General features: G+C 43.1%; 1 protein-coding gene across 2 annotated transcripts; it reads left to right on the forward strand.

Moving 5' to 3' along the window:
- The first annotated feature begins 14,636 nt into the window (after window positions 1-14,636).
- Window positions 14,637-25,598, forward strand: LOC106568392 (ras-GEF domain-containing family member 1B-B). Of its 2 annotated transcripts, none has more exons than XM_014138700.2 (11): window positions 14,637-14,753; window positions 17,774-17,971; window positions 19,617-19,739; window positions 19,942-20,079; window positions 22,798-23,013; window positions 23,205-23,279; window positions 23,597-23,689; window positions 23,841-23,943; window positions 24,081-24,352; window positions 24,487-24,683; window positions 24,806-25,598. In XM_014138700.2, the coding sequence occupies exons 2-11, from the start codon at window positions 17,780-17,782 to the stop codon at window positions 24,834-24,836; spliced, it is 1,440 nt and encodes a 479-aa protein (XP_013994175.1). In that variant the 5' UTR covers window positions 14,637-14,753; window positions 17,774-17,779; the 3' UTR covers window positions 24,837-25,598. The 2 variants fall into 2 exon arrangements, with proteins under 2 accessions (XP_013994175.1, XP_013994176.1); XM_014138701.2 differs by having other exon boundaries at window positions 14,645-14,917.
- The last annotated feature ends 695 nt before the right edge of the window (window positions 25,599-26,293 follow it).

Genomic DNA, 26,293 nt, shown 5'->3' on the forward strand with positions numbered 1-26,293 from the left:
TGTCTGTACCCGTGTGTGTCTCTTCACAGTGTAATGAATACTCAGGGAGAAAAAGGTGTAGATTCACGCGCAGAGCGCGGCAGGTGTTTATTTCACCTTCGCAGGAGGCAGGAATCGGGGTCACAGGCAGGCAATGGTCATACACAGGTAGACAAACAGGCAGGTGAATCAAAACTAGAACTGAAGGCTATTACTGCTTCTCACAAACGAGCTAGGAAAAAAACTTAGTAGAGTCAAAACGAACAATACCTCATAAAGGCCCAAACAGAATGAACTGAACTAAATAAGGAGCTGAGACCAGGTGAGTAACTAACACAGGTGAAATCAATGAACAAAAATGAAAAATAAGGCTACATTCAAGAACACAACGAAACAGAACACAAGGTTGACTAAGAAAATAAATACAAAACCTTACACACAGAGCTCGCTGTTCCATAAGATGCATTTTTATCATTTTTTTTCAATCTGATTCTACTGCTTGCATCAGTTACCTGATGTGGAATAGAGTTCCATGTAGTCATGGCTCTATGTAGTACCGTGCGCCTCCCATTGTTTGTTCTGGACTTGGGGATTGTGAAGAGACCTCTGGTGGCATGTCTTGTGGGGTATGCATGGGTGTCCGAGGTGTGCTAGCAGTTTAAACACACAGCTCGGTGCATTTAGCATGTCAAAACTTCTTACAAAAACTAGTATTGATGAAGTCAATCTCTCCTCCACTTTGAGCCATGAGAGATTGACATGCATATCATTAATGTTAGCTCTCCATGTAGATTTAACGGCCTGTTCTGAGCCAATTGTAATTTTCCTAAGTCCCTATTGGTAGCACCTTACCACACGACTGAACAGTAGTCCAGGTGTGACAAAACTAGGTCCCATAGGACCTGCCTTGTTGATAGTGTTGTTAAGGCAGAGCAGCACTTTATTATGGACAGGCTTCTCCCCATTTTAGCTACTGTTGAATATATATGTTTTGACCATGATAGTTTACAATCCAGGGTTACTCCAAGCAGTTTAGTCACCTCAACTTGCTAATTTTCCACATTATTCATTACAAGGTTTAGTTGAGGTTTAGGGTTAAGTGAAGGATTTGTCCCAAATACAATATAAAATACAATATAAAATACAAAATATTTCGGACTAACTTATTACTTGCCACCCATTCTGAAAATAACTGCAGCTCTTTGTTAAGTATTGCAGTCATTTCAGTCGCTGTAGTAGCTGACGTGTCCAGTGTTGAGTCATCTACATTCATAGACACTCTGGCTTTACTCAGGCCAGTGGCAAGCCAGTGGCATGTCATTAGTAAATATGGAAAAAAGAAGGGGCCTAGACAGCTGCCCAGGGGAATTCCTGATTCTACCTGGATTATGTTGGAGAGGCTTCCATTAAAGAACACCCTCTGTGTTCTGTTAGATAGGTAACTCTTTATCCACAATACAGCATGGAATGTAAAGCCACAACACATACGTTTTTCCAGCAGTAGACTATGATCAATACTGTCAAAAGCCACACTGAAGTCTAACAAAACAGCTCCCGCAATGTTTTTATCATCAATTTCTCTCAGCCAATTATCATTCATTTGTGAAAGTGCTGTGCTTGTTGAATGTCATTCCCTATAAGCGTGCTGAAAGTCTGTTGTCAATTTGTTTACTGTGAAATTGTCACGTCTTTCGTGGGTATTGGACCAAGACGCAGCGGGTATGTGAATGCTCATTTTTATTAAACACGAAACAAAAGAAGAAAACGATGAACGGATGACAAACAGTCTTGTAGGCTCACACAGCAATACAAAGAACAATCTCCCACAATCCCCAAAACAAACAAACTCCTAATTATAGGACCTTCAATCAGAGGCAACGATAACCAGCTGCCTCCAATGGAAGGCCCCAATCCCAAATACTAAACATAGAAATAAACACCCTAGAAACAGACATAGAACTGTACAACATAGAACTAAATCAAAAACCCCAGAAACATAAATAAAACACTCCTCTACATAAACACACACTCAAAAGCATATAAAACAAATACCCCCTGCCACGTCCTGACCAAACTATAATAACAAATAACCCCTTTACTGGTCAGGACGTGACAGTACCCCCCCCCCAAAAGGTGCAGACCCCGGATGCACCTGACAACAAAAATACCCACAAAAAAAACTCAACTAAAGGGAGGGAAAGGAGGGTGGCTGCCGTCAGCGACGGCTCCCGTGCTACACCCCCCCTCCCCAATCCTCCTACAGTGGAGGTGGCTCAGGCTCAGGCCTTAGTCCCCTACCTGACCAGTCCACCCCCACTGAATACCTCTGCCTGAAGCCTGTCACTGTGGACCCTGGACTGTACTCTGGGAGCTCCGGACTGTAGGATGACTCTGGGAGCTCCGGACTGTAGGACGACTATGGGAGCTCCGGACTGTAGGACGACTCTCTTGGTTCCGGACTGTAGGACGACTCTCTTGGTTCCGGACTGTAGGACGACTCTCCTGGTTCCGGACAGTGGGCCGTCTCTCTTGGTTCCAGACAGTGGGCCGTCTCTCTTGGTTCCGGACACTCTGGACGAGGCACTGTTGCCGGACACTCTGGACGAGGCACTGTTGCCGGACACTCTGGACGAGGCACTGTTGCCGGAAGTTCTGGACGAGGCACTGTTGCCGGACACTCTGGACGAGGCACTGTTGCCGGACACTCTAGACGAGGCACTGTTGCCGGACACTCTGGACGAGGCACTGTTGCCGGACACTCTGGACGAGGCACTGTTGCCGGAAGTTCTGGACGAGGCACTGTTGCCGGAAGTTCTGGACGAGGCACTGTTACCGGACACTCTGGACGAGGTACTGTCGTCGGAAGCTCGGGACTGGGCTGATGCACTGGAAGCCTGATGCGTGGGGCTGGTCGTGGAGGTACCAGACTGGGGACACGCACCTCAGGGCTAGTGCGGGGAGCAGGAACAGGACGTACTGGACTGGGCTGATGCACTGGAAGCCTAGTGCGTGGGGCTGGTACTGGAGGTATCAGACTAGGGACATGCACCCCAAGGCTAGTGCGAGGAGCGGGAACAGGACGTACTGGACTGGGCTGACGCACTGGAAGCCTAGTGCGTGGTGCTGGTAGGAGGAACCAGACTGGGGACACGCACCTCACGGCTAGTGCGAGGAGCAGGAACAGGATACACTGGACCGTGAAGACGCACTGGCGGTCTCGAGCGCAGCACTGGCTCCACCCTTACTGGCTGGATGCCCGCTTCCCCCTGGCAAATGCGGGGCGCTGGCACCACGCACACGTGAGCCTTGATGCATGCCTTACAAAAGTTGGCTTGGGGCATCCTGGCCCTAATGCTATACCCCTACATTCGACCCATCCTCCGGCTATAATCTCCTCCCAGGTCCACAACTCCTGATAGTCAACCTGCTGCTCCTTTCTCCGCTGCTTGGTCCGTGGTTGGTGGGAGATTCTGTCACGTCTTTCGTAGGTATTGGACCAAGGCGCAGCGGGTATGTGAATGCTCATTTTTATTAAACATGAAACAAAACAAGAAACCGATGAACGAACGACAAACAGTCTTGTAGGCTCACACAGCAATACAAAGAACAATCTCCCACAATCCCCAAAACAAACAAACTCCTAATTATAGGACCTTCAATCAGAGGCAACGATAACCAGCTGTCTCCAATTGAAGGCCCCAATCCCAAATACTAAACATAGAAATAAACACCCTAGAAACAGACATAGAACTGTACAACATAGAACTAAACCAAAAACCCCAGAAACATAAATAAAACGCCCCTCTACATAAACACACACTCAAAAGCATATAAAACAAATACCCCCTGCCACGTCCTGACCAAACTATAATAACAAATAACCCGTTCACTGGTCAGGACGTGACAGAAATAGCATTGTATCTATCAAACACCATTTTTTCCAAAAGTTTACCAAGGGTTGGTAACAGGCTAATTGGTCGGCTATTTGAGCCAGTAAAAGGGGTTTTACTATTCTTAGGTAGCGGAATGACTTTTGCTTCCCTCCTGGACTGAGGGCATACACTTTCTAGTAGGCGGAAATTGAAGATATGGCAAATAGGAGTGGCAATATCATCCGCTATTATCCTCAATAATTTTCCATCCAAATTGTCAGTGCCAGTCTGTTTGTGCCATCATGCCAACTCCTTGTCCCTCATTGTCATGCCAATGTTTGGTTTGACAATGACGGCAGTGGAGTTGGCAAGAGTACAAACAGATCTGTGACACAGCTGTTTACCATTTAAAGACAAAATACACTGGTCTCAGCAATTACTGTAGGACCAAATCACAATCAGTGAGTAACTCTTAAACTGTTTAGTAAGTAGACTAAAATTAGACTAAATACGCAGAAGGGACCAGAACAAAAACAAACTGTCCTAAAAACATTCTTGTCCCACAGGCAATGTTTGCTGTGATAAGATGTGACGCATTGTTTGCTGTGACAAGATGTGATGCACTCATTGTTGAACCAGACCAGTCCAGACCTCTCTTGTGAGGGAGGGAGGGAGGGAGGGAGGGAGGGAGGGAGGGAGGGAGGAGGGAGGGAGGGAGGGAGGAGGGAGGGAGGGAGGGCTGTGGGAACAGTTCTGTCTAGGGTGTTCTCTTCTAGTTTCCTCATCTTCCTGAACGCCCCCTCCTCATCCCCCTTCTCTTTCCCGTTCCCACCCCATTTATGTCCAAATCAGGTCAAGTTACCAGACACATGAGACACACACAAACCCTGCCCCTTGTGCACTCAGACTTCAGTAAACAGAATGGTTAACTTGGAGCACTGACTCACTGAACTTTATCATCTCAAGTGTCTGGAAGAGATTATACTGACAACTCAATATAACACTGGTGTTCTCAGATTGAGGATTAGCTCTCTATATAGAGACGGTAGTGAGTTCAGGGTGTCCCACACAGCAGGCCTGCAGGGAACACACTGCTTCCTGTTTGTGTCACATTCATATGCCCCATGCACCTGCAGCAAGGCACATGGCCCTGGCCGTGGCCCTGGCTGAAAACACTTTCAGCCCAATTACTTTCTACCAGGCAGAGAGAGAAAACAAAGCAGCACATGTTGTGGAACAGTAGCATGGTGTAAAAACATTCCTTGCCGCTGGAGTAAATATAGTTCAACTAAACCCCATTGTACAACGCCTACAGACTGGTCCTGGTTTAATAAAAGAATGCAATGATAGTTTGTTGTGGATGGATAGAAAGTAAAAGGTACTTTCCACTAAAACTATAGTCTTGAGTAGCTGGCCAATGGATGCCAAGATCACTAAAACTAGTAGAGCCACATCTGTAGACTGCAGCAGCTATAAGCATAGTTTACAGTAAACTGCAGTAAATCACGGTATAGCTTACAGTAAATCACCTTCAAATGGCTTTTGAATTGCATTGCTCACCATTCACAGATGTTCCTATTGGACCATCTCCACATAGACACATGGCTTCTGTTCTAAGCCAATGAAACACAGCTATCTTCTTGTGTTTCTATCACAATATTCTCCAACGAATATGTCTGCATGTGACATGGAAGTAAGGGTGCATGATCTCCGGGAAACAGGGGCCTCCACTGGCACTTTCCATTTACCAGAAGTCCTCATTGAAAACAGACAGGAGGGGAAAACAGAGGGTGGAGGAGGGGGGCATAGTGTGTGGGGGCGTATAAAACAACCAGATCCTGCCAAAAGAGTGTATAACTTCTGGCTAGTAACTCTGTCCCTCATCGCTCTGACACACAAAGAGCTCTGTGATCATCCATAGTGCTGTGCCTGTGTTAGTGTGTGTGTGTGTGTGTGTGTGTGTGTGTGTGTGTGTGTGTGTGTGTGTGTGTGTGTGTGTGTGTGTGTGTGTGTGTGTGTGTGTGTGTGTGTGTGTGTGTGTGTGTGTGTGCATAAACATTATTGTCTAAGGGGAAGCTAGTTTGATGTTGATTTGTTTTCCGGTGTACCAAATACAGCAGATATTGTTGTTGTGGGGGGAGACCACGGGGAGGTGCTCAGGTTGGAAATGGGCTGTTAAATTGACAGCTCCATGGAGCAGGCCTTTGCCAAGAAGCTGCTTAAATACCAGGCCCTCGTGGCACGCTGGGATGCCTCGGGTGTAGGTGCAAGCTGGTGGCGCTGATATTTGGCAGTCTCGGCCAGGTACACAGACTTGCAGGGCGTGGCCTCCAGATTGCGGGTCAGACAAAAACTAGGGCAAAGCAACTGGCTAGGTACTGCTCTGTTTCAGCTGTCGTGGACAGCCTAGCTGTTTGGAGAAGGAGATGCTTTCTGTACCCTTGAGTGCCACGCATACAGGGACCTTTGAAATGTTTGGATCCTTTTCTTGTCTATGTGCGTGTGTGCATGTGTGTGTGTGAGTGTCATTCATACCAGTGTTGCATGCAGAGGTAATGTGTCAGTTGACACCCATTAGGCCTTCCGTCAGACAGTGGCTGGAGACAGAATACTTTGCAGGGTCGTTAAATCTAACTTGTCTAACAGAGAAAGCTCCATGTTGGACCTAGTCGGGTCAAATGGGAGAGATTGGCTGCTGACTCACAGGCCACTGGGGAACTATAAGACTTACTGAAAGATCTCTGAGTCAGATAGGGCACCCCTCCCTCATATCCACCAGTCTCCCCCCTCTACCCCAGCCAGTCTCTCCTCTGATCTCACAAAGTGGTCTGTCTGTAATCCCAGTTAGACAATAACACACCAAGGCCATACTACGTTGATGTTTGGTGACCTCGTGTTTTCTACAGTTTTTTTTTTTTTACAACAAACAAAAACATACATAGACAAAAACAATACACAACATAACATCAATGGAGGACCATCCTCCTCAGTGAATTTCATTTAAAAAAATGTGTAATACATTTTAAAAAGTTATCCTTTTTTAGATTAAACTTAACTAAATATAATCACGTCACCAAAAATAATGAATAAAACACACTATTTTGCAAAGGTCGACAGTAGCCACAACAGCACTCTGTAGGGTAGCACCATGGTGTAGCCGGAGGACAGCTAGCTTCCATCCTCTTCTGGGTACATTGACTTCAATACAAAACTTAGGAGGCTCATGGTTCTCACCTCCTTCCATAGACTTACACAGTAATTATGACAACTTCCGGAGGACATCCTCCAACCTATCAGAGCTTGCAGCATGAACTGACATGTTGTCCACCCAATCAAAGGATCAGAGAATTAATATAGTACTGAAAGCATAAGCTACAGCTAGCTATCACTGCAGTGTATAAAATGTGGTGAGTAGATGGCTCAAAGAGAGAGAAAGACAATAGCTAATTAATTTCTTCCAAAATGAAGGAGAAGCAAGAGAGAAATATACACTGCTCAAAAAAATAAAGGGAACACTTAAACAACACAATGTAACTCCAAGTCAATCACACTTCTGTGAAATCAAACTGTCCACTTAGGAAGCAACACTGATTGACAATAAATGTCACATGCTGTTGTGCAAATGGAATAGACAACAGGTGGAAATTATAGGCAATTAGCAAGACACCCCCAATAAAGGAGTGGTTCAGCAGGTGGGGACCACAGACCACTTCTCAGTTCCTATGCTTCCTGGCTGATGTTATGGTCACTTTTGAATGCTGGCGGTGCTTTCACTCTAGTGGTAGCATGAGACGGAGTCTACAACCCACACAAGTGGCTCAGGTAGTGCAGCTCATCCAGGATGGCACATCAATGCGAGCTGTGGCAAGAAGGTTTGCTGTGTCTGTCAGCGTAGTGTCCAGAGCATGGAGGCGCTACCAGGAGACAGGCCAGTACATCAGGAGACGTGGAGGAGGCCGTAGGAGGGCAACAACCCAGCAGCAGGACCGCTACCTCCACCTTTGTGCAAGGAGGAGCAGGAGGAGCACTGCCAGAGCCCTGCAAAATGACCTCCAGCAGGCCACAAATGTGCATGTGTCTGCTCAAACGGTCAGAAACAGACTCCATGAGGGTGGTATGAGGGCCAACGTCCACAGGTGGGGGTTGTGCTTACAGCCCAACACCGTGCAGGACGTTTGGCATTTGCCAGAGAACACCAAGATTGGCAAATTCGCCACTGGCGCCCTGTGCTCTTCACAGATGAAAGCAGGTTCACACTGAGCACGTGACAGACGTGACAGAGTCTGGAGACGCCGTGGAGAATTTTCTGCTGCCTGCAACATCCTCCAGCATGACCGGTTTGGCGGTGGGTCAGTCATGGTGTGGGGTGGCATTTCTTTCGGGGGCCGCACAGCCCTCCATGTGCTCGCCAGAGGTAGCCTGACTGCGATTAGGTATCGAGATGAGATCCTCAGACCCCTTGTGAGACCATATGCTGGTGCGGTTGGCCCTGGGTTCCTCCTAATGCAAGACAATGCTAGACCTCATGTGGCTGGAGTGTGTCAGCAGTTCCTGCAAGAGGAAGGCATTGATGCTATGGACTGGCCCACCCGTTCCCCAGACCTGAATCCAATTGAGCACATCTGGGACATCATGTCTCGCTCCATCCACCAACGCCACGTTGCACCACAGACTGTCCAGGAGTTGGCGGATGCTTTAGTCCAGGTCTGGGAGGAGATCCCTCAGGAGACCATCCGCCACCTCATCAGGAGCATGCCCAGGCGTTGTAGGGAGGTCATACACACCACGTGGAGGCCACACACACCACTGAGCCTCATTTTGACTTGTTTTAAGGACATTACATCAAAGTTGGATCAGCCTGTAGTGTGGTTTTCCACTTTAATTTTGACTGTGACTCCAAATCCAGACCTCCATGGGTTGATAAATTGGATTTCCATTGATTATTTTTGTGTGATTTTGTTGTCAGCACATTCAACTATGTAAAGAAAAAAGTATTTAATAAGATTATTTCTTTCATTCAGATCTAGGATGTGTTGTTTAAGTGTTCCCTTTATTTTTTTGAGCAGTATATATATAGAGAGATTATCATTTTTTTCACTTTCAGTTTCACTTACTTAGCTAGCAAATACAGCTAGCTAGTTTAGCCTACTGAAACACCCTGCTCAAACAGAGGGATGCTATGTTAGCTAGCTGGCTATGACTAGCCAACACAACACTGGAACTCTTCCAAGTCAAGGTAAACTTTTGATTTTGCTCATTTATTGCCACCGGGGCCTGCCGGTGTAACTGCTTACTGACTATACACTGTAACATTACTGCATGATTGTAGCAGGTTTACTAATGCATTTGTAACGGTTGTCTGAAGGAGAAGTGGACCAAAGCACAGTGTGGTAAGTGCTCATGATTCTTTATTATCACAACACACTCAAACAAAGTAACAAAAGCGAAAAAAACAAAAATGTACAGTTCTGTCAGGCAACAGATGCTAAACAGAAAACAACCTCCCACAAACACAGGAAGAAAACAGGCTGCCTAAGTATGATTCCCAATCAGAGACAACGATAGACAGCTGCCTCCGATTGGGAACCACACTCGCCCAAAAACAAAGAAACAGAAAACATAGACTTCCCCACCCGAGGAGTCACACCCTGACCTAACCAAACATAGAGAATAATAAGGATCTCTATAGTCAGGGCGTGACAGCATTAGTTCTATTAGCTATGTTGACTTTGACGTTACTTTAGCTAATATGGTGACAACGATGTAGGCTGTGTGTAGCGGTTAGCGGTTATGATATGAAGGTTTTCTCACCTGGTCACAGACAGCTGATGTGTTGTGCATTGAAGTCCACAAGTGAAGGGAAGAGGTGAGAGGATGCAAGAAGTGCGCATGGATGCGAGAAGGAATACAATATGGCTGAGTGTTTACGCATGATCAGGGGTGTATTCATTCCGCCGATTCTGCTTAAAAACATTTCTTAAACGGAAGCAAACGGAACAAAACGGGGATAAACATACTTACATTTGACCAATAGAAACTGTAGTTTGCAACTGTTGAACAAATGATTACATCCTATATCAGCTAGATGCAGACAAGCATGTGCAAGGCGGTATTGAATGTGTCACTGTCTGTCCATGTGTCACTGTTTGTCACCTCAAATTTGTATCGCTGTAACATTGAACTGGGTGAATGGAATATGAATGATAATCATCCAATATGCTGTAATAGAAATAAGACCATGCTAATTAAACAAAAATCCTCCTCCCTCATTTTAAACGGCACTGACCGCCACTGCATCACATTTACATAAATACATTTCCACAAACATTAATGACATCACACTTGCTCAGACTTACATGTACCCACCATGTCCACATCCAACGCTGTTTCTAATACTTGTAAGACTCTGCCTCACATGACTTCAAATTGTATTATGTTGTTTCTGTCTGTAGACAGATTTTCTTTCAATATTTAAATAATAAAGCATTTTATTCTTCCATTCTCTTAATGTTGGAGAATCATATGTTTTTTTCCATGTACATTATTATTGTTATTAGGGCACATGGTTATTAACGCAATATTGTAAGTGATAATGAACAATGCAATGAGAGTTGGTGTTATGTTGGTACTATGAAGTCAGACTAATAGAGGTACAATACCATAAATGATGTGTTTCTTACTGTAAAACAAAACTTTATAAGACATTCAAAACATCAACTACAAAACATCCCGGCTTCTACACTAAACAAAACAATCCAACTCCTTCAGATTTATTTTCAACCAACAGAGCACAGTAAACAACATCCCTTCATCTTCTTCTTCATCATCACGTAACTGAACATCAAGCATCATCAGTAATAGAAGAGAGGTCCATTGTGAAGTGATATGAGTCCTGCTTGGGTTTCACCTGAGAGGAGAGAGAGAGGAGAGAGAGGGGAAAGAGAGGGAATAAATAGGTGAGAGAGAGGTAGAGTGTCACGTCCTGACCAGTATAGGGGTTATTTGTTATTGTAGTTTGGTCAGGACGTGGCAGAGGGTATTTATTTTATGTGGTTCGGGGTGGTGGTTTGTTTAGAAGGGTGTTTGATTTATTATTTCCGGGTTTTGGGTTATGTTCTATGTTTTTGTATTTCTATGTTCTTTCTAGTTGAGTATTTTCTATGTTAGGTAATTGGGTGTTGGACTCTCAATTGAAGGCAGGTGTTTGTAGTTGCCTTTGATTGAGAGTCCTATATATAGGGATGTGTTTTGTTTGTTAATTGTGGGTAGTTGTTTTAGCACTGCTGTTATGTGTATAGCCTGCTAAACTGTTTCCTGTTGTCGTGTCTTTGTTTATTGTTTTTCCGTGTTCACAGTTTAATAAATAATAATGATGAGCACGCAACCCGCTGTGCCTTGGTCCTCTCTCTCCTACGACAGCCGTTACAGGGAGAGAGAGAAAGAGGGGAGAGTGAGGGGAGAGAGAGGGGAGAGAGAGGAGATAAAGAGAGGAGGGAGAGATAGGGGAGAGAGAAGGAAGGGAGAGAGAAGGAAGAGAGAGAGAGAGGGGAGAGAGGGGATGAAGAGAGAGGAGAGAGAGAGAGGAGAGAGGGGAGAGAGAGAGGAGAGAGAGGGAGAGAGAGGAGAGAGAAAGAGGGGAGAGTGAGGGGAGAGAGAGGGGAGAGAGAGGAGATAAAGAGAGGAGGGAGAGATAGGGGAGAGAGAAGGAAGGGAGAGAGAAGGAAGAGAGAGAGAGGGGAGAGAGGGGATAAAGAGAGAGGAGAGAGAGAGGAGAGAGGGGAGAGAGAGAGGAGAGAGAGGGAGAGAGAGGAGAGAGAGGGGAGAGAGAGGAGAGAGAGGGGAGAGAGAGGAGAGAGGAAGAGAGAGGAGAGATACAGGAGAGAGAGGAGAGAGAGAGGGAGAGATAGAGGGGAGAGGGGAGAGAGAGGGAGAGAGGAGAGAGAGGGGAGAGAGAGGGGGAGAGAGGGGATAAAGAGAGGAGAGAGAGGGGAGAGAGAGGAGTGTGTGGGTGGAAGCTCAATCTGAGTGTTTATGGAAGGCAGGAGTCAGTCAGTCCACTATGATGTCAGCGTGTGTGTGTGTGTGTGTGTGTGTGTGTGTGTGTGTGTGTGTGTGTGTGTGTGTGTGTGTGTGTGTGTGTGTGTGTGTGTGTGTGTGTGTGTGTGTGTGTGTGTGTGTGTGTGTGTATGTGTGTGTGTCAGTCGAGTTATATACTGCCTCTCTTTGAGGGAAGCTGTGGCCCGCATGCCCTAGCACTGTGGATTGAATCTAATCGAAAGGCTCCACAAGGGCCCTCACCAAGCTGAAGCCAAGCCGGAAGCCATCTCCAGCTAGCAGTGCTTTCAGGTGGCTGGCGTGAGTGTAGGTGCAGTAGAATAGAACGTAGCCTATAGGCATTGCAGGCTTTGGCTATTCCTGTATGAACAATGATGTAAGACTATGATTGAGAGGCTGTAAATGAATACCACCCACAACCTGGGGCCCACACTCTGTTCTCTGTAAATCATGAAACCATCTTTATGTAATATGACTCAAATCAAATTGTATTCGTCACATGCTTTGTAAACAACAGGTCTTGACTAACGGTGAAATGCTTACTTACTTCACAACAATGCAGAGAGAATGAAAATAGAGAAATATTATTAAAAAGTCAAACAAGATCAGCTCATTTGTCATGCTGATGTTGAGGATAGAGGTTGCTGTCCTGGCAACACACTGCCAGGTCTCTGACCTCCTCCCTATAGGCTCCAATTGTAAGAGGACACGCCCACTGCTGATGGAAGCAGGTCATTGCTACTAAAACATCTGTAGCTATCAGGAAAGATGAAGTCCTGTTTGTTTCTCAAGTTCCATTGATCAACTTTCAATGGTCATGATTTATGGTGAATTTGGCATTTCAATTGATTTATGTCCAATTGCTTTATCATTGTTTTATTACCAATACATTGGTAACATTTATAAAGGGTCTATAAGTTGTTTATAAACTATTAATTATCAGTTAATAGATTATAAAGTAGAACTAATAATCAGTAATGAAACACTAGTTGAAACTGTGTGATTGTTAATTTGGTCCTTGCCAAAACTTGCAATAATTGCATGACTGTCGTGCTTTAGTATTTTTTATTCTTACTGTAAAGTATTTTCAAATGTAAAACCGCAAAGTTTACTGTATTCTGAGACAATTTAGACGTACAGTACCAGTCAAACGTTTGGACACACCTACTCATTCAAGGGTTTTTCTTTATTTTTACTATTTTCTACATTGAAGAATAACAGTGAAGACATAAAAACTAAGAAATAACACATATAGAATTATGTAGTAACCAAAAAAGTGTTAAACAAATCAAAATATATTTTAGATTCTTAAAAGCAGCCACCCTTTGCCTTGATGACAGCTTTGCACACTCTTGGCATTCTCTCAACCAGCTCACCTGGAACACTTTTCCAACAGTCTTGAAGTAGTTCCCACATATAATGAGCACGTGTTGGCTGCTTTTCCTTCACTCTGCGGTCCAACTCATCCCAAACCATCTCAATTGGGTTGAGGTCGGGTGATTGTGGAGGCCAAGTCATCTGATGCAGCACTCCATCACTCTCCTTCTTGGTCAAATAGCCCTTACACAGCCTGGAGGTGTGTTGGGACATTGTCCTGTTGAAAAACAAATGATAGTCCCACTAAGCGCAAACAAGATGGGATGGTGTATCGCTGCAGGATGCTATGGTAGCCATGCTGGTTAAGTGTGCCTTGAATTGTAAATAAATCACAGACAGTGTCACCAGCAAAGCACCCCCACACCACCACACCACCTCCTCCATGCTTCACTGTGGGAACCACACATGCAGAGATCATCCGTTCACCTACTCTGTTTCTCCCGAAGACACGGCAGTTGGAACCAACAATCTACAAAAAATCTCAATATCTCAGACCAAATGACAGATTTCCACTGTTCTAATGTACGTTACTCGTGTTTCTTGGCCCAAGCAAGTCTCTTCTTATTATTGGTGTCCTTTAGTGGGTCCTTTGCAGCAATTCAACCATGAAGGCTTGATTCATGCAGTCTCCTCTGAACAGTTGATGTTGAGATGTGTTACTTGAACTCTGTGAAGCGTTTATTTGGGCTGCAATTTCTGAGGTGCAGTTAACTCTAATGAACTTATCCTCTGCAGCGTAGGTAAATCTGTGTCTTCCTTTCCTGTGGCGGTCTTCATGAGAGCCAGTTTCATCATAGTGCTTGATGGTTTTTGCGACTGCACTTGAAGAAACTTTCAAAGTTCTTGAAATGTTCTGTATTGACTGATCTACTTTGAAGAATCTCAAATATATTTTGATTTGTTTAACACTTTTTTGGTTACTACATGATTCCATATGTGTTATTTCATAGTGTTGATGTATTCACTGTTATTATATTTTGTAGAAAAGAGTAAAAATAAAGAAAAACATTTGAATCAGTAGGTGTGTCCAAACTTTTGACAGGTACTGTATTTTACACTCCATATGATGTACCAAAGCTGTTGGATAGCGCAAAAAACCTGGCCATGCCATATGCCTTCACACACTCCCTCTATCTCTCTAGCAAATGTCCTTTTCACGTTTTCCTTCTCACAAAACATTATATGTAATATTATGGTCCTATGTCGTTCAAAGAGAATCGATGGCTGGCAAACTGACCAATGAGAGTGCGCTAACGTTTCGATTTTTCTGATTCTTCATTGTGATTGGCTTACTGCCATGCAGAACGATCCGCCTCTAAGCCTATTATAGGCTGTTTCACCGCTTTCTGTAAGTCATTTGAATACGGCTGGTCGTGGTCACAGTTTCAAATGACTTGTGATTCGAAGGACTGCATGGACACAATGGATGGACCATACGAATAGGAATTTCACGCTCTGAAACACTGATCGGTAGTATTCGTATGCTTTTTGTGCACATATTTCCGAGGAATATCTTTGAAGGATTCATTTCTTACATATGATATTATTTTGCAAAGACTTGGAATAGCTGTATTTGATACACATAGTCTACATCCTTTTTATAATGTTACAATTGTTCGTTTTTTCTAGTCGGGGTAAGTTCATCACAATATGTCCACTATGAAAGTCTTATTATTTGTAATAAGGAAAACATGCTGGGAACTTTCCAGACAAAAGTGTTAGGCTATGCTATGCATTCCCAATAGATGTCTATTTGACCTATAAATTACAGTGCTTTCAATGGGTTTGAGGGTTGCACTTTGAGTGAATGCAAAAACGGCTTATGATGGCAGATCTTGACTTTTACAAACAAAAATTCTTTGCAAAATCAGTTACATATCCCAGTCACTTATATATGATATAATTACAGCTAATTTCAGTTGTTTTGTACTTCAATTGTGTTATTGTTTTGCTTTAGTCTGCAGCATAATGCCTGCCTGTGTAATTAATTGCCTGGCATGCATTAGCCTACGTTACTCACTAGTGTTGTGACTGAGTGTGGTTCAGCCCAGGAGGGTTCTATGGAAGACTGCTTTCCACATAATAAGACCGCGCGAGTCAAGAGTAATAAACAGCCAGAGGAGTGGGTTGGGCGGGCTGTGATTATCCGGTCAGTGTTTCAGTACCGTACGGTGGTTAGTTCGTTTGTTACAGTTAGCTGGATACTGGGCTGAGAATAAACATAACAGGGTGGGACATGAGATTTCTTTAAAACAATATCCATCTTATTAGATAATATGTCCAAGAGGGATATAGTATATGGATCTTATTTTATTACTCTACATTTGCTTCTCTATCAGATTTTAGTTCTTATCTTTTTCTAGACTAGGGAACAGGCAAAACAAGGTGGGACATGTGGGGTAATGAGATATTTTAATCCCTCCATTGTATCAATCTTATTGGACGTTATATCCAAGATGGATACAGTATAATGTATTGTATATCAGTCTTATTTTCTGACTGTTATTTTATTGGCTCCTTTATCAGGTAGATTGAGTTCTTATCTGTTTCCACATAAACCTTTAAACCCATTCAACCCCAGCCAGGCTAGTTTAGTGTAAGCCTGTTGCATCAGTCAGAGAATGTCACTTTCATTCAAATGTAGTAGGTCTATCTAGTACTCTGTACAGGGGTTACTGTGAATTTGATAGTAGCTTACAGGCAGCTCGGGGGCAAGTAAAATTCTATATTTCATATTACAGTACTCCTACTGTAATATAAAGACGGTATCAAAGCAAGTGCTACGTAATGACACAAGTACAATACCGTAAAATGTACTGTATTATATGGTAAAAAAAAAAGTCAGTGCTACCGTAATCGGATTGGATGAATGAAATGAATTGAGGGGTTTGTATTTCACAGTCATTTACTGTCAATACCAGGGATTGGTGCAAGCAGGTTGGCTCCTAGGTAAAGTGTTTTTACACATTACAGTATATAATTTAATATTTGGTGTTTTAGATCACTTGTACTTCTAGAGGCCTTAAGAACGGCTTCCAAACTGCAGCGACTACGGGAAAAATAGACCAAAAGGACATGGAAAAATGCTCAACCATTACTGTTTAAGACTTGCTGCCATTCCAGTCTGTCCCCTATACAAATTGATGGGGCACTATAACCACATATGCGTTAAATTGGTACAGCATTTTCACTCACTGGTGCAACAAATATAGCCTCTTACAAGGCACACCTCAAAATATGTCAACGAGCCAGAAACAACAATACCATGCACCCACTAGTGGTCAAAAGGTTTTTGCCACTCCAAAGATACGGTACAGTACTGTATTGTGTGGCGTGGAATTACAGTACCATTCAAAATACAGCAATTATTTCCCTGCCCACAACATTTTCCCACAATGCATCATCATTTACAGTATGATACAGTATTGTTGATAATACCCAACATTACCATATCATTTACTGTTTTCCAGTTACAGCGTAGATCTAATCTTGACTGGGTGGGGCGTCCCTGTAGTAGTAATGCTGGGTGGTGATTGGTTGAATAGCTCTATTGTGTTTTAGATCGTCAGCTCCTGTTGTAGCAGGTCGCCTTAAAGGCCACGTTGCAAACGCAGCGACGGAGTGTCGTTTTCTACGTCGTTCTACGTACTTTTGTGCGGCTCAAATATTGGAACGGACTGTATACAACGCTCCATGGCTCTGTTCGTGTAGGGGGTGTAGGGTCCTTTATCCCTGTTTGAACAGAGTAAAGAAGAAAGCACCTTTATTCTCTTAACAGTGTTAAGGAAGCCAGCAGGGAGAACGAGATCAGGGTTAGAATGTGCCAGGATGTCGGGTGAATGAGACAGTGGCAAAAACAGGCTTATACCAGCATGGTGTAGACTAAAGACTCAGCAGTAGTAGGGATATGAGACAGTGACACAGTCAGGCTTATACCAGCATGGTGTAGACTAAAGACTCACCAGTAGTAGGGATATGAGACAGTGACACAGTCAGGCTTATACCAGCATGGTGTAGACTAAAGACTCAGCAGTAGTAGGGATATAAGACAGTGACACAGTCAGGCTTATACCAGCATGGTGTAGACTAAAGACTCAGCAGTAGTAGGGATATAAGACAGTGACACAGTCAGGCTTATACCAGCATGGTGTAGACTAAAGACTCAGCAGTAGTAGGGATATGAGACAGTGACACAGTCAGGCTTATACCAGCATGGTGTTGACGTACAGTAATAGGGTAACATTATAGTAACTTCACACACACTGCCAGTACTTATTACATAAGTTGTTACAGTTCAGCTTTTCTCTCTCTCTTACACACGCAAGCATGCACACACACACACACACACACACACACACAAACACACAATATCTTTCTTAGGGAAATAACATTGAATTGCAACCATGAAAAATAAAGTGATCAGTTAGGAGTTTAAGAGAAGAAAAACAAAGATTGAACATAGTTTTTATATTTCCACATCTCTTCAACAGGTCAACATGCCTCCTACGACACCATACGCTGGCAAGTTCAGTACCAGCACTTATAACAACAACATTCATCTCCACAAATACCACCAGCCCATGGACGTGAGCTACGGGGACATGTGCTACCATGACAACAGTCTTGTTTCTGGCTCCCTGGAGGCCCTAATACAACATTTAGTTCCCACAGTGGACTACTACCCTGACGTGAGTGCTATCCCTGGTCCAAGAACAACAACAACATAAAACACCAACACTGGAATCATACAAACATATTTGGGGTTATGATTGGGTCAAAACAGCATTAGAAGTTCCCTTCTTCAAGAACATGATGGTAGTGCTGTTATCTCTGGTCCAATACGATCTCTCAGGGGGACTCTAATGACAACAACAAAAACATAAATAATGGACTTCTACAACCTGTTGTTATGCCAAATAGAATACAGCTATATTTTGTGTTGTGTGTACTAACGAAGTCCATAAAGCATTCATAAGTTCTATCCTTCCAGAACAAATGGGTAGACTATGTACAGTATATTATTAGCTGATTTCACAACTGAATAGCAGGAAATGTGCCAGTATGTGCTGGGTTGATACTGGGTTTATGCTGGGTTGATACTGGGTTTATGCTGTGTTTATGCTGGATTGATACTGGGTTTATGCTGTGTTGAATCTGGGTTTATGCTGGATTGATACTGGGTTTATGCTGTGTTTATGCTGGATTCATACTGGGTTTATGCTGTGTTGATACTGGCTTTATGCTGGATTGATACTGGGTTTATGCTGAGTTGATACTGGGTTTATGCTGGGTTGATACTGGCTTTATGCTGGGTTGGTACTGGGTTTATGCTGTGTTTATGCTGGCTTGATACTGGCTTTATGCTGGGTTGATACTGGGTTTATGCTGGATTGATACTGGGTTTATGCTGGGTTGATACTGGGTTTATGCTGTGTTGATACTGGCTTTATGCTGGGTTGATACTGGGTTTATGCTGGGTTGATACTGGGTTTATGCTGTGTTGATACTGGCTTTATGCTGGGTTGATACTGGGTTTATGCTGGGTTGATACTGGGTTTATGCAGAGTTGATACTGGGTTTATGCTGGGTTGGTACTGGGTTTATGCAGGGTTGATACTGTGTTTATGCTGGGTTGATACTGGGTTTATGCTGAGTTGATACTGGCTTTATGCTGGGTTGATACTGGGTTTATGCTGGGTTGATACTGGGTTTATGCTGGGTTGATACTGGCTTTATGCTGGGTTGATACTGGGTTTATGCTGGGTTGATACTGGCTTTATGCTGGGTTGATACTGGGTTTATGCTGAGTTGATACTGGGTTTATGCTGGGTTGATACTGGGTTTATGCTGGGTTGATACTGGGTTTATGCTGGGTTGATACTGGCTTTATGCTGGGTTGATACTGGGTTTATGCTGAGTTGATACTGGGTTTATGCTGGGTTGATACTGGGTTTATGCTGGGTTGATACTGGGTTTATGCTGAGTTGATACTGGGTTTATGCTGGGTTGATACTGGGTTTATGCTGGGTTGATACTGGGTTTATGCTGGGTTGATACTGGGTTTATGCTGGGTTGATACTGGGTTTATGCTGGGTTGATACTGGGTTTATGCTGGGTTGATACTGGCTTTATGCTGGGTTGATACTGGGTTTATGCTGGGTTGATACTGGCTTTATGCTGGGTTGATACTGGGTTTATGCTGAGTTGATACTGGGTTTATGCTGGGTTGATACTGGGTTTATGCTGGGTTGATACTGGGTTTATGCTGAGTTGATACTGGGTTTATGACAACATGAGTTGTTGTTGATTATCTTTTTTCTTGTTCTCCATCAGAGGTCGTACGTCTTCACCTTCCTGCTGAGTTCCCGTCTCTTCCTCCACCCCTACGAGCTCATGTCTCGGCTTTGTCATCTGTGTGTGGAGCAGCATCGATCTGGAGACCTGCTGCTTGATAAGGTAGCTAACAGACACACACGCGCATGCATACACAGACAAACACGCAGGCACAAACCTGCAGGAACGCACACACAAACACACAGCGCAGACACACACACAGCACAGACACACACACACACAGTTGTTCTTAACAACCAGGAGTGGACACCACCTCCTTACAGTCTGTCTCACACTGGCATGTCTTTTTCCTTGTTGTTCTCAGATCAGAATACGGGACGTTGCTCCAAAGATCGTGCAGCTGCTGACTGAGTGGACAGAGACGTTTCCCTATGACTTCAGAGATGAGAGGATGATGCGCTGCCTGAAAGAGATGAGCCATCATCTGGCCAGAGGAGATGAGGTCAGCACCCTGACATGACCTTTAACTGACTGACTCATTAGAGATGACAATAGACGTGACATCAGACATCTAATTTGACCAGTTACAGTTCAGTTTGACATCAGACACCTTATTTATCACAAATTGAGCTTGATAAAGAATGAACTGAACTGCTGCCTTGTGTTGATAGTGTTATATCATTACAAATACAGTACCAGTCAAAAGTTTAGACACGCCTACTCATTTCAGGGTTTTTATTTATTTTTACAATTTTCTACATTGTAGAATAATAATGAAGACATCAAAACTATAAAATAACACATATGTAATCATGTAGCAACCAAAAAAGTGTTAAACAAATCAAAATATAGTTTATATTTGCGATTCTTCAAAGTAGCCACTCTTTGCCTTGATGACAGCTTTGCACACTCTTGGCATTCTCTCATCCAGCTTCATGAGGTAGTCACCTGGAATGCATTTCAATTTCTACAGCAGAACAATTATCCTGCAGCAACAGGAAATGTGAATTATTATGTGCATTTTTAATGGACATTTTTTGTAGAGTTTTATACATTTGTCATTAGGGTAAATCAAGTCTGATATTAAGTGGAAATTACAACCTTTAGAAGCCTTTTTAAACCTTGAATACACTACAAGTTAAATTTCCTGCTCTGCAGGAAAATTGACAGCAACAAAAGAGTGATCAAATTAAGATCCTACATTTGTAGCATAGGAGGTGAGAATACACACCCATAACAAGTTCACAAATTCCAGAGCCAGATAATGGACTCAGTGCCTTCGTCATTATATCAGCACAAATAAAGATATACCTGGATATTGATTTCTCTCTCTTGTGGCTATACAAGTATACATTGATGTACAGATGTAGGATCGTAATTTGAGCATGTTTGCTACAGCAGGAAAAGAATCCTGCAACAACAGGAAATGTTAATTATTATGTGGATAATTAATGGACATTTTTGTAGAGGTTGATACATTTTTCACAAGGGAAAATCAAGTCTGAAATTTCAAAGTGGAAATTACAAACATCAGAAGCCTTTTAAAACCTCAAATACACTGCAAGTTTTAAATGTCCTGCATTGCAGGAAATTTCTCCTGCAACAGAGTAATCAAATTAAGATCTTACATCTGTAAGTCTATGATATATCTATAGATATTGATTTTCCTTTCTGTTGTTTGTGCTGAACTAGACTATGTAGAAATATACGGTATATATATTATTTCATATCCTCTTTCCGTTGTGTTCAGTACATAAATTGAGCTCCTCTTTACGTTGTTATATCAGTATGCGTATACAGTACATTCTCAATGGGAAGTTTATTAGGTACACCCATCTAGTACTGGGTTGGACCCCCTCTTTGCCTCCAGAACAGCCAGAATTCTTTGGGGCATGGATTCTATAAGGTGTGGCGTTCAAACGTTGCTCAATTGGTATCAAGGGCCGTAACGTGTGCCCGGAAAACATTCCCCACACCATTACACCACCGCCACCGGCCTGTACCGTTGATACCAGACAGGATGGGGCCATGGATTCATGCTGCTAACGCCAAATCCTGACTCTGCCATCAGCATGACGCAACAGGAACTGGGATTCGTTGGACCAGGCTATGTTTTTCCACTCATCAGTTGTCCAGTGTTGTTGATCACGTGCCAACTGGAGCAGCTTCTTCTTGTTTTTAGCTGATAGGAGTGGAACCCGGTGTGGTCGTCTGCTGCAATATCCCTTCCGTGATAAGGACCGACGAGTTGTGTGTTCCAAGATTCTATTCTGCACACCACTGTTGTACTGCGCCGTTATTTGCCTGTTTGTGGCAGGCCTGTTAGCTTGCACGATTCTTGCCATTCTCTTTAGACTTCTCATCAACGAGCTTTCGCCCACAGGACTGCCACTGACTGGATGTTTTTGTTTGTTGCACTATTCTCTGTAAACCGTAGACACTTTTGTGTGTGAAAAGCCCAGAAAGCCAGCTGTTTCTGATATACTAGAACCGGCGCGCCTGACACCGACAATCATACCACGCTCAAAGTCGCTTAGGTCAGTCGTTTTGCCCATTCTAACATTCAATCGAACAGTAACTGAATGCCTCAATGCCTGTCTGCCTGCTTTATATAGCAAACCACGGCCATGTGACTCACTGTCTGTAGGAGCAAACCATTTTCATGATCTGAGGGGTGTAACTAATAAACTGGCCACTGAGTGTAGGTAGATTAACTCTACCTACATGTACATACTACCTCAAATAACCGGTGCCCCTGCACATTGACTCTGTACCGGCACCCCCCGTATATATTGTTATTTTTTACTGCTGCTCTTTAATTACTTGTTACTTTTATCTCTTATTCTTATCCATATTTTTTTTAACTGCACTGTCAGTTAGGGGCTCGTAAGTAAGCATTTCACTGTAAGGTCTGTTGTATTCGGCGCATGTGACAAATAACATTTGATTGCTGTGTTCTATCAGTACTCATATCTCTCTATGTTGTTTTATATCAGTACTCATATCTCTCTATGTTGTTTTATATCAGTACTCATATCTCTCTATGTTGTTTTATATCAGTACTCATATCTCTCTATGTTGTTTTATATCAGTACTCATATCTCTCTATGTTGTTTTATATCAGTACTCATATCTCTCTATGTTGTTTTATATCAGTACTCATATCTCTCTATGTTGTTTTATATCAGTACTCATATCTCTCTATGTTGTTTTATATCAGTACTCATGGCGGGCCATGCAGCAGATGACTCAGCGGTTGATCCGGAGATTGGCGGCTCTGGGTCAGTATGAGGAGGCTATCGCCACGCTCAATGCCTCCGCAGCCGAGAGACCCACCGCTCTGAAGGCCAAGCAGCAGAACGGACAGCGGAATGATGTCCTCAGTGTCTGTGATGATGCCTTTATACTAGCCCAGCAGCTCACACACATTGAACTGGTGAGGAGAGATTATATTGTATATGTACCTTCTAGACATGTGGTGTTCAGAGAAGTTGAAACTGAATGGCATTTCTGTTTGAATTAGAAGTTATTGTTAACTAGAAGTTTCTCTTATACATAAACTTAATCCATCAAGTAACGTGAATGTAAGAATATTGAGTTTATACCTTGTGATTTTTCCAATTCCAGGACAGACTGAGTTTTATTGGGCCAGAGGAGTTCATCCAAGCCTTTGGTGTGAAAGATCCCCTGGACAACCATAAGGTAGGCCTGGTCCAATACCGTGTACATAACATTGTCCACCTCCTTCCACTGGTTACATAAGAGACCATATGTCAGTCATTAGGGGGAGGTTACTGAATGGGCTGTGGCTGACTATCATTGTGATAGTCTGTTAACAATCATCCACAGAGTACATCACAACAAGTAGCCAAGAACTGACTGACAGAAACAACTCTAGACCACATTAATTTTACAAGAAAATAAACAGAATTTAGTGGATTGCTCCAACAGCGGTTCGATGTTGTAATTCAGCTGGATAATAAGTTGAAAAGTAACCATGAACTTTCTTTCCCCCTCAGAGTTTCTTCCGGAAACGCAGGACTACTAACCTGGAGGCCTATGTAGCTTGGTTTAACAGACTCAGCTATCTGGTGGCTACTGAAATTTGCATGGTGAGTGCTCTCTGTCTTTCTTACTTACTTTCTGTCTCTCTCGCGCTCTTTAGCTCTCTCCATCTCTGTCTCTCTCCCCACAAGCATTCTCTTTCTGTCATCCTTTCTTTCTGACTCTGTTCCCATGGTTTTGTGTTTTTCTTCCTTCCAGCCTGTAAAGAAGAAGCATAGAGCCCGGGCCTTGGAGTTCTTCATAGATGTGGCTAGAGAATGCTATAACATCGGCAACTTCAACTCACTCATGGCCATCATCAGTATGTTACAATACAGGGCTCTAGAATGATTTCTATATTCTGCAATAATATGCTTAGAATTGGAATTTCAGTTTACTTCCTAAATTCACTGAATTGAACTGAAATTGATCCCCACATTCTGGTCTCTTCTCCCATAGCCGGAATGAACATGAGTCCTGTGTCTCGACTGAAGAAGACCTGGAGCAAAGTCAACACAGACAAATTTGACATACTGGAGCACCAAATGGACCCTTCCAGTAACTTCAGCAACTACCGTACTGCCCTGCGAGGAGCCACCCAGAGGTCTATCACAGCACACAGCAACCAGGAGAAGATAGTCATTCCATTCTTCAGCCTTCTCATCAAGGACATCTACTTCCTCAATGAGGGATGTGCCAGCCGACTACCCAACGGTCATGTGAACTTTGAGGTGAGTCTTACTGTAATGTACGGGATGCATTATTGTTGGGGTTATTGATAATGACAATACTCATCTTCTACGCTTTTAGTAGTGGGCAAAAAAGGCATTGTTGTCAATATTGTTAATTTCCTGTTTCTCTATAGAAACTGTGGGACCTGGCGAAGCAGGTCAGTGAGTTCCTGGTGTGGCGTCAGGTGATGTGTCCCTTTGAGAGAGACAGGAAGATCCTCCAATACCTGGTCACTACACCTGTCTTCACCGAGGATGAGCTGCACTTGGCCTCCTATGAGACCGAAGGTCCAGAGAACCACCTGGAGAAGGACAGTCGGAGGTCTCTCAGGTGTTCACTTTACTTTAGTTCACTTTACTAACTTCATGTCAACTTCAATCAAGGTTTTGCACTCATACACGGCACAGTTTTTATTTAAATAATACCATTGTGTTATGTGTCCTGTGTTTCAGGACATCCCTACTGCATAGAGAGCATCGGTAGGTGACGGTCATGAGTGGGACACTGGGCGATCCTCTTTCGCAACAAGAGGCTCACGGTTGACAGGGTCTGGAAGATTAAGATGTTCACAAAGGATGGGGAAAATAACTGTTTCAAGCACTCAGATTAAGGATGGCTCCTTCGGCTGGAGAACTGAAAATCTTGCCTCTCGCACTGTACATTAACAGATGATTCATTTGTAACTTGTCTACCCACACAGTATTACAGTTCTTTTACAGATGATTCATTTGTAACATGTCTACCCACACAGTATGACAGTTATTTTTTATACCAATGGGTCGAAATGGTTACTGATGATTTTCTAAGCTTTTCTGAAGTGGTATTTCTGAAGTGGCATGAGCTTGTTGCTGGTTGGCTTGCTCAGTGTTCTTAAAATGTAATCTATTTTTCTTTTATGTTTTTGTTCTTAGTAAATTGTGTGATTTGTATATGTCATAAATTACTTAAATATTTGTGCTGAACATAAAACAATTGTCATCTCATCTTTGGTGAAAGGAATATGAATATGACCCAATAGCCTGTGAATAGTTAACTCTGTTTTTTAAATGTTTTTGTATCATCATATGTGTTTGTTTACCTTACAAATATTACTTTTTATAAATGTTTTATTTTTATGTATTCTCATCTTTTTTTACTATTTGGTTTTGTATCGTGTATATTTTATTGTTTGCTCCCCCCCAATGTGTTACTTATCAGGGTAATAATAGGTATATTTTTCTTTCAAAATAAAATAAAAAAAATTAAGTGAGTTTTTTTCTGTCCCTGTAAATAGCTCTCTGGCACCATCTAGTGTTCGCAACTGACCTTACAATCAAGTCATAATACCCAAACTATTGTAATTTGTGTGGAAAACAAACATTTGATGTAAAAGAATATATGGTGTAAAAAAATATATGGCATTCAAAAATTGACACATTTTACAGAATTCAGAGAACAAATGTCATCGCATTGATAATTTACATTATAATAATTAACATAATAGTTTGTGTTTTATTAGTTCTCCAATTAGTATCTTCATCAATATGATGACACATCAAACATTAAAATATCAAGATCTTACCAATGATAAGAACTAATTGAACTGAACTCATGTGTGAGAGGTCAAGTGTCCGCAAGGTGATGGCGTTGTCTGAAGACCTCGTTGCAGATGCAACACTTGAGCCTCTCTCGCCCTGCGCTGCTGTTGTTTCACCCCAGACCCTGACTCTGTGGCGTCCACCGCCCTCTTGTGGTGGGACCTCATATTGCTGCACCAGGTCTGAGGTCAGGCGGAAGGAGACGTTGCATTTGGCACACCAGTTCTGAGCCGTCAGGCAGAGGGGCGAGAGCCGTGAGACGGAGGGGGACAGGAGCACCGGGGATAGGTAAATCTGGACCTGGAGGTGGGAATTGCCTGTGGTCCTGGTCCAGAGAGCTGCTGGGCTGTATAGAGGGCGCCT

The sequence above is a fragment of the Salmo salar genome, chromosome ssa13 (genome assembly GCF_905237065.1).
Source record: "Salmo salar chromosome ssa13, Ssal_v3.1, whole genome shotgun sequence".
Lineage (NCBI taxonomy): Eukaryota > Metazoa > Chordata > Actinopteri > Salmoniformes > Salmonidae > Salmo > Salmo salar.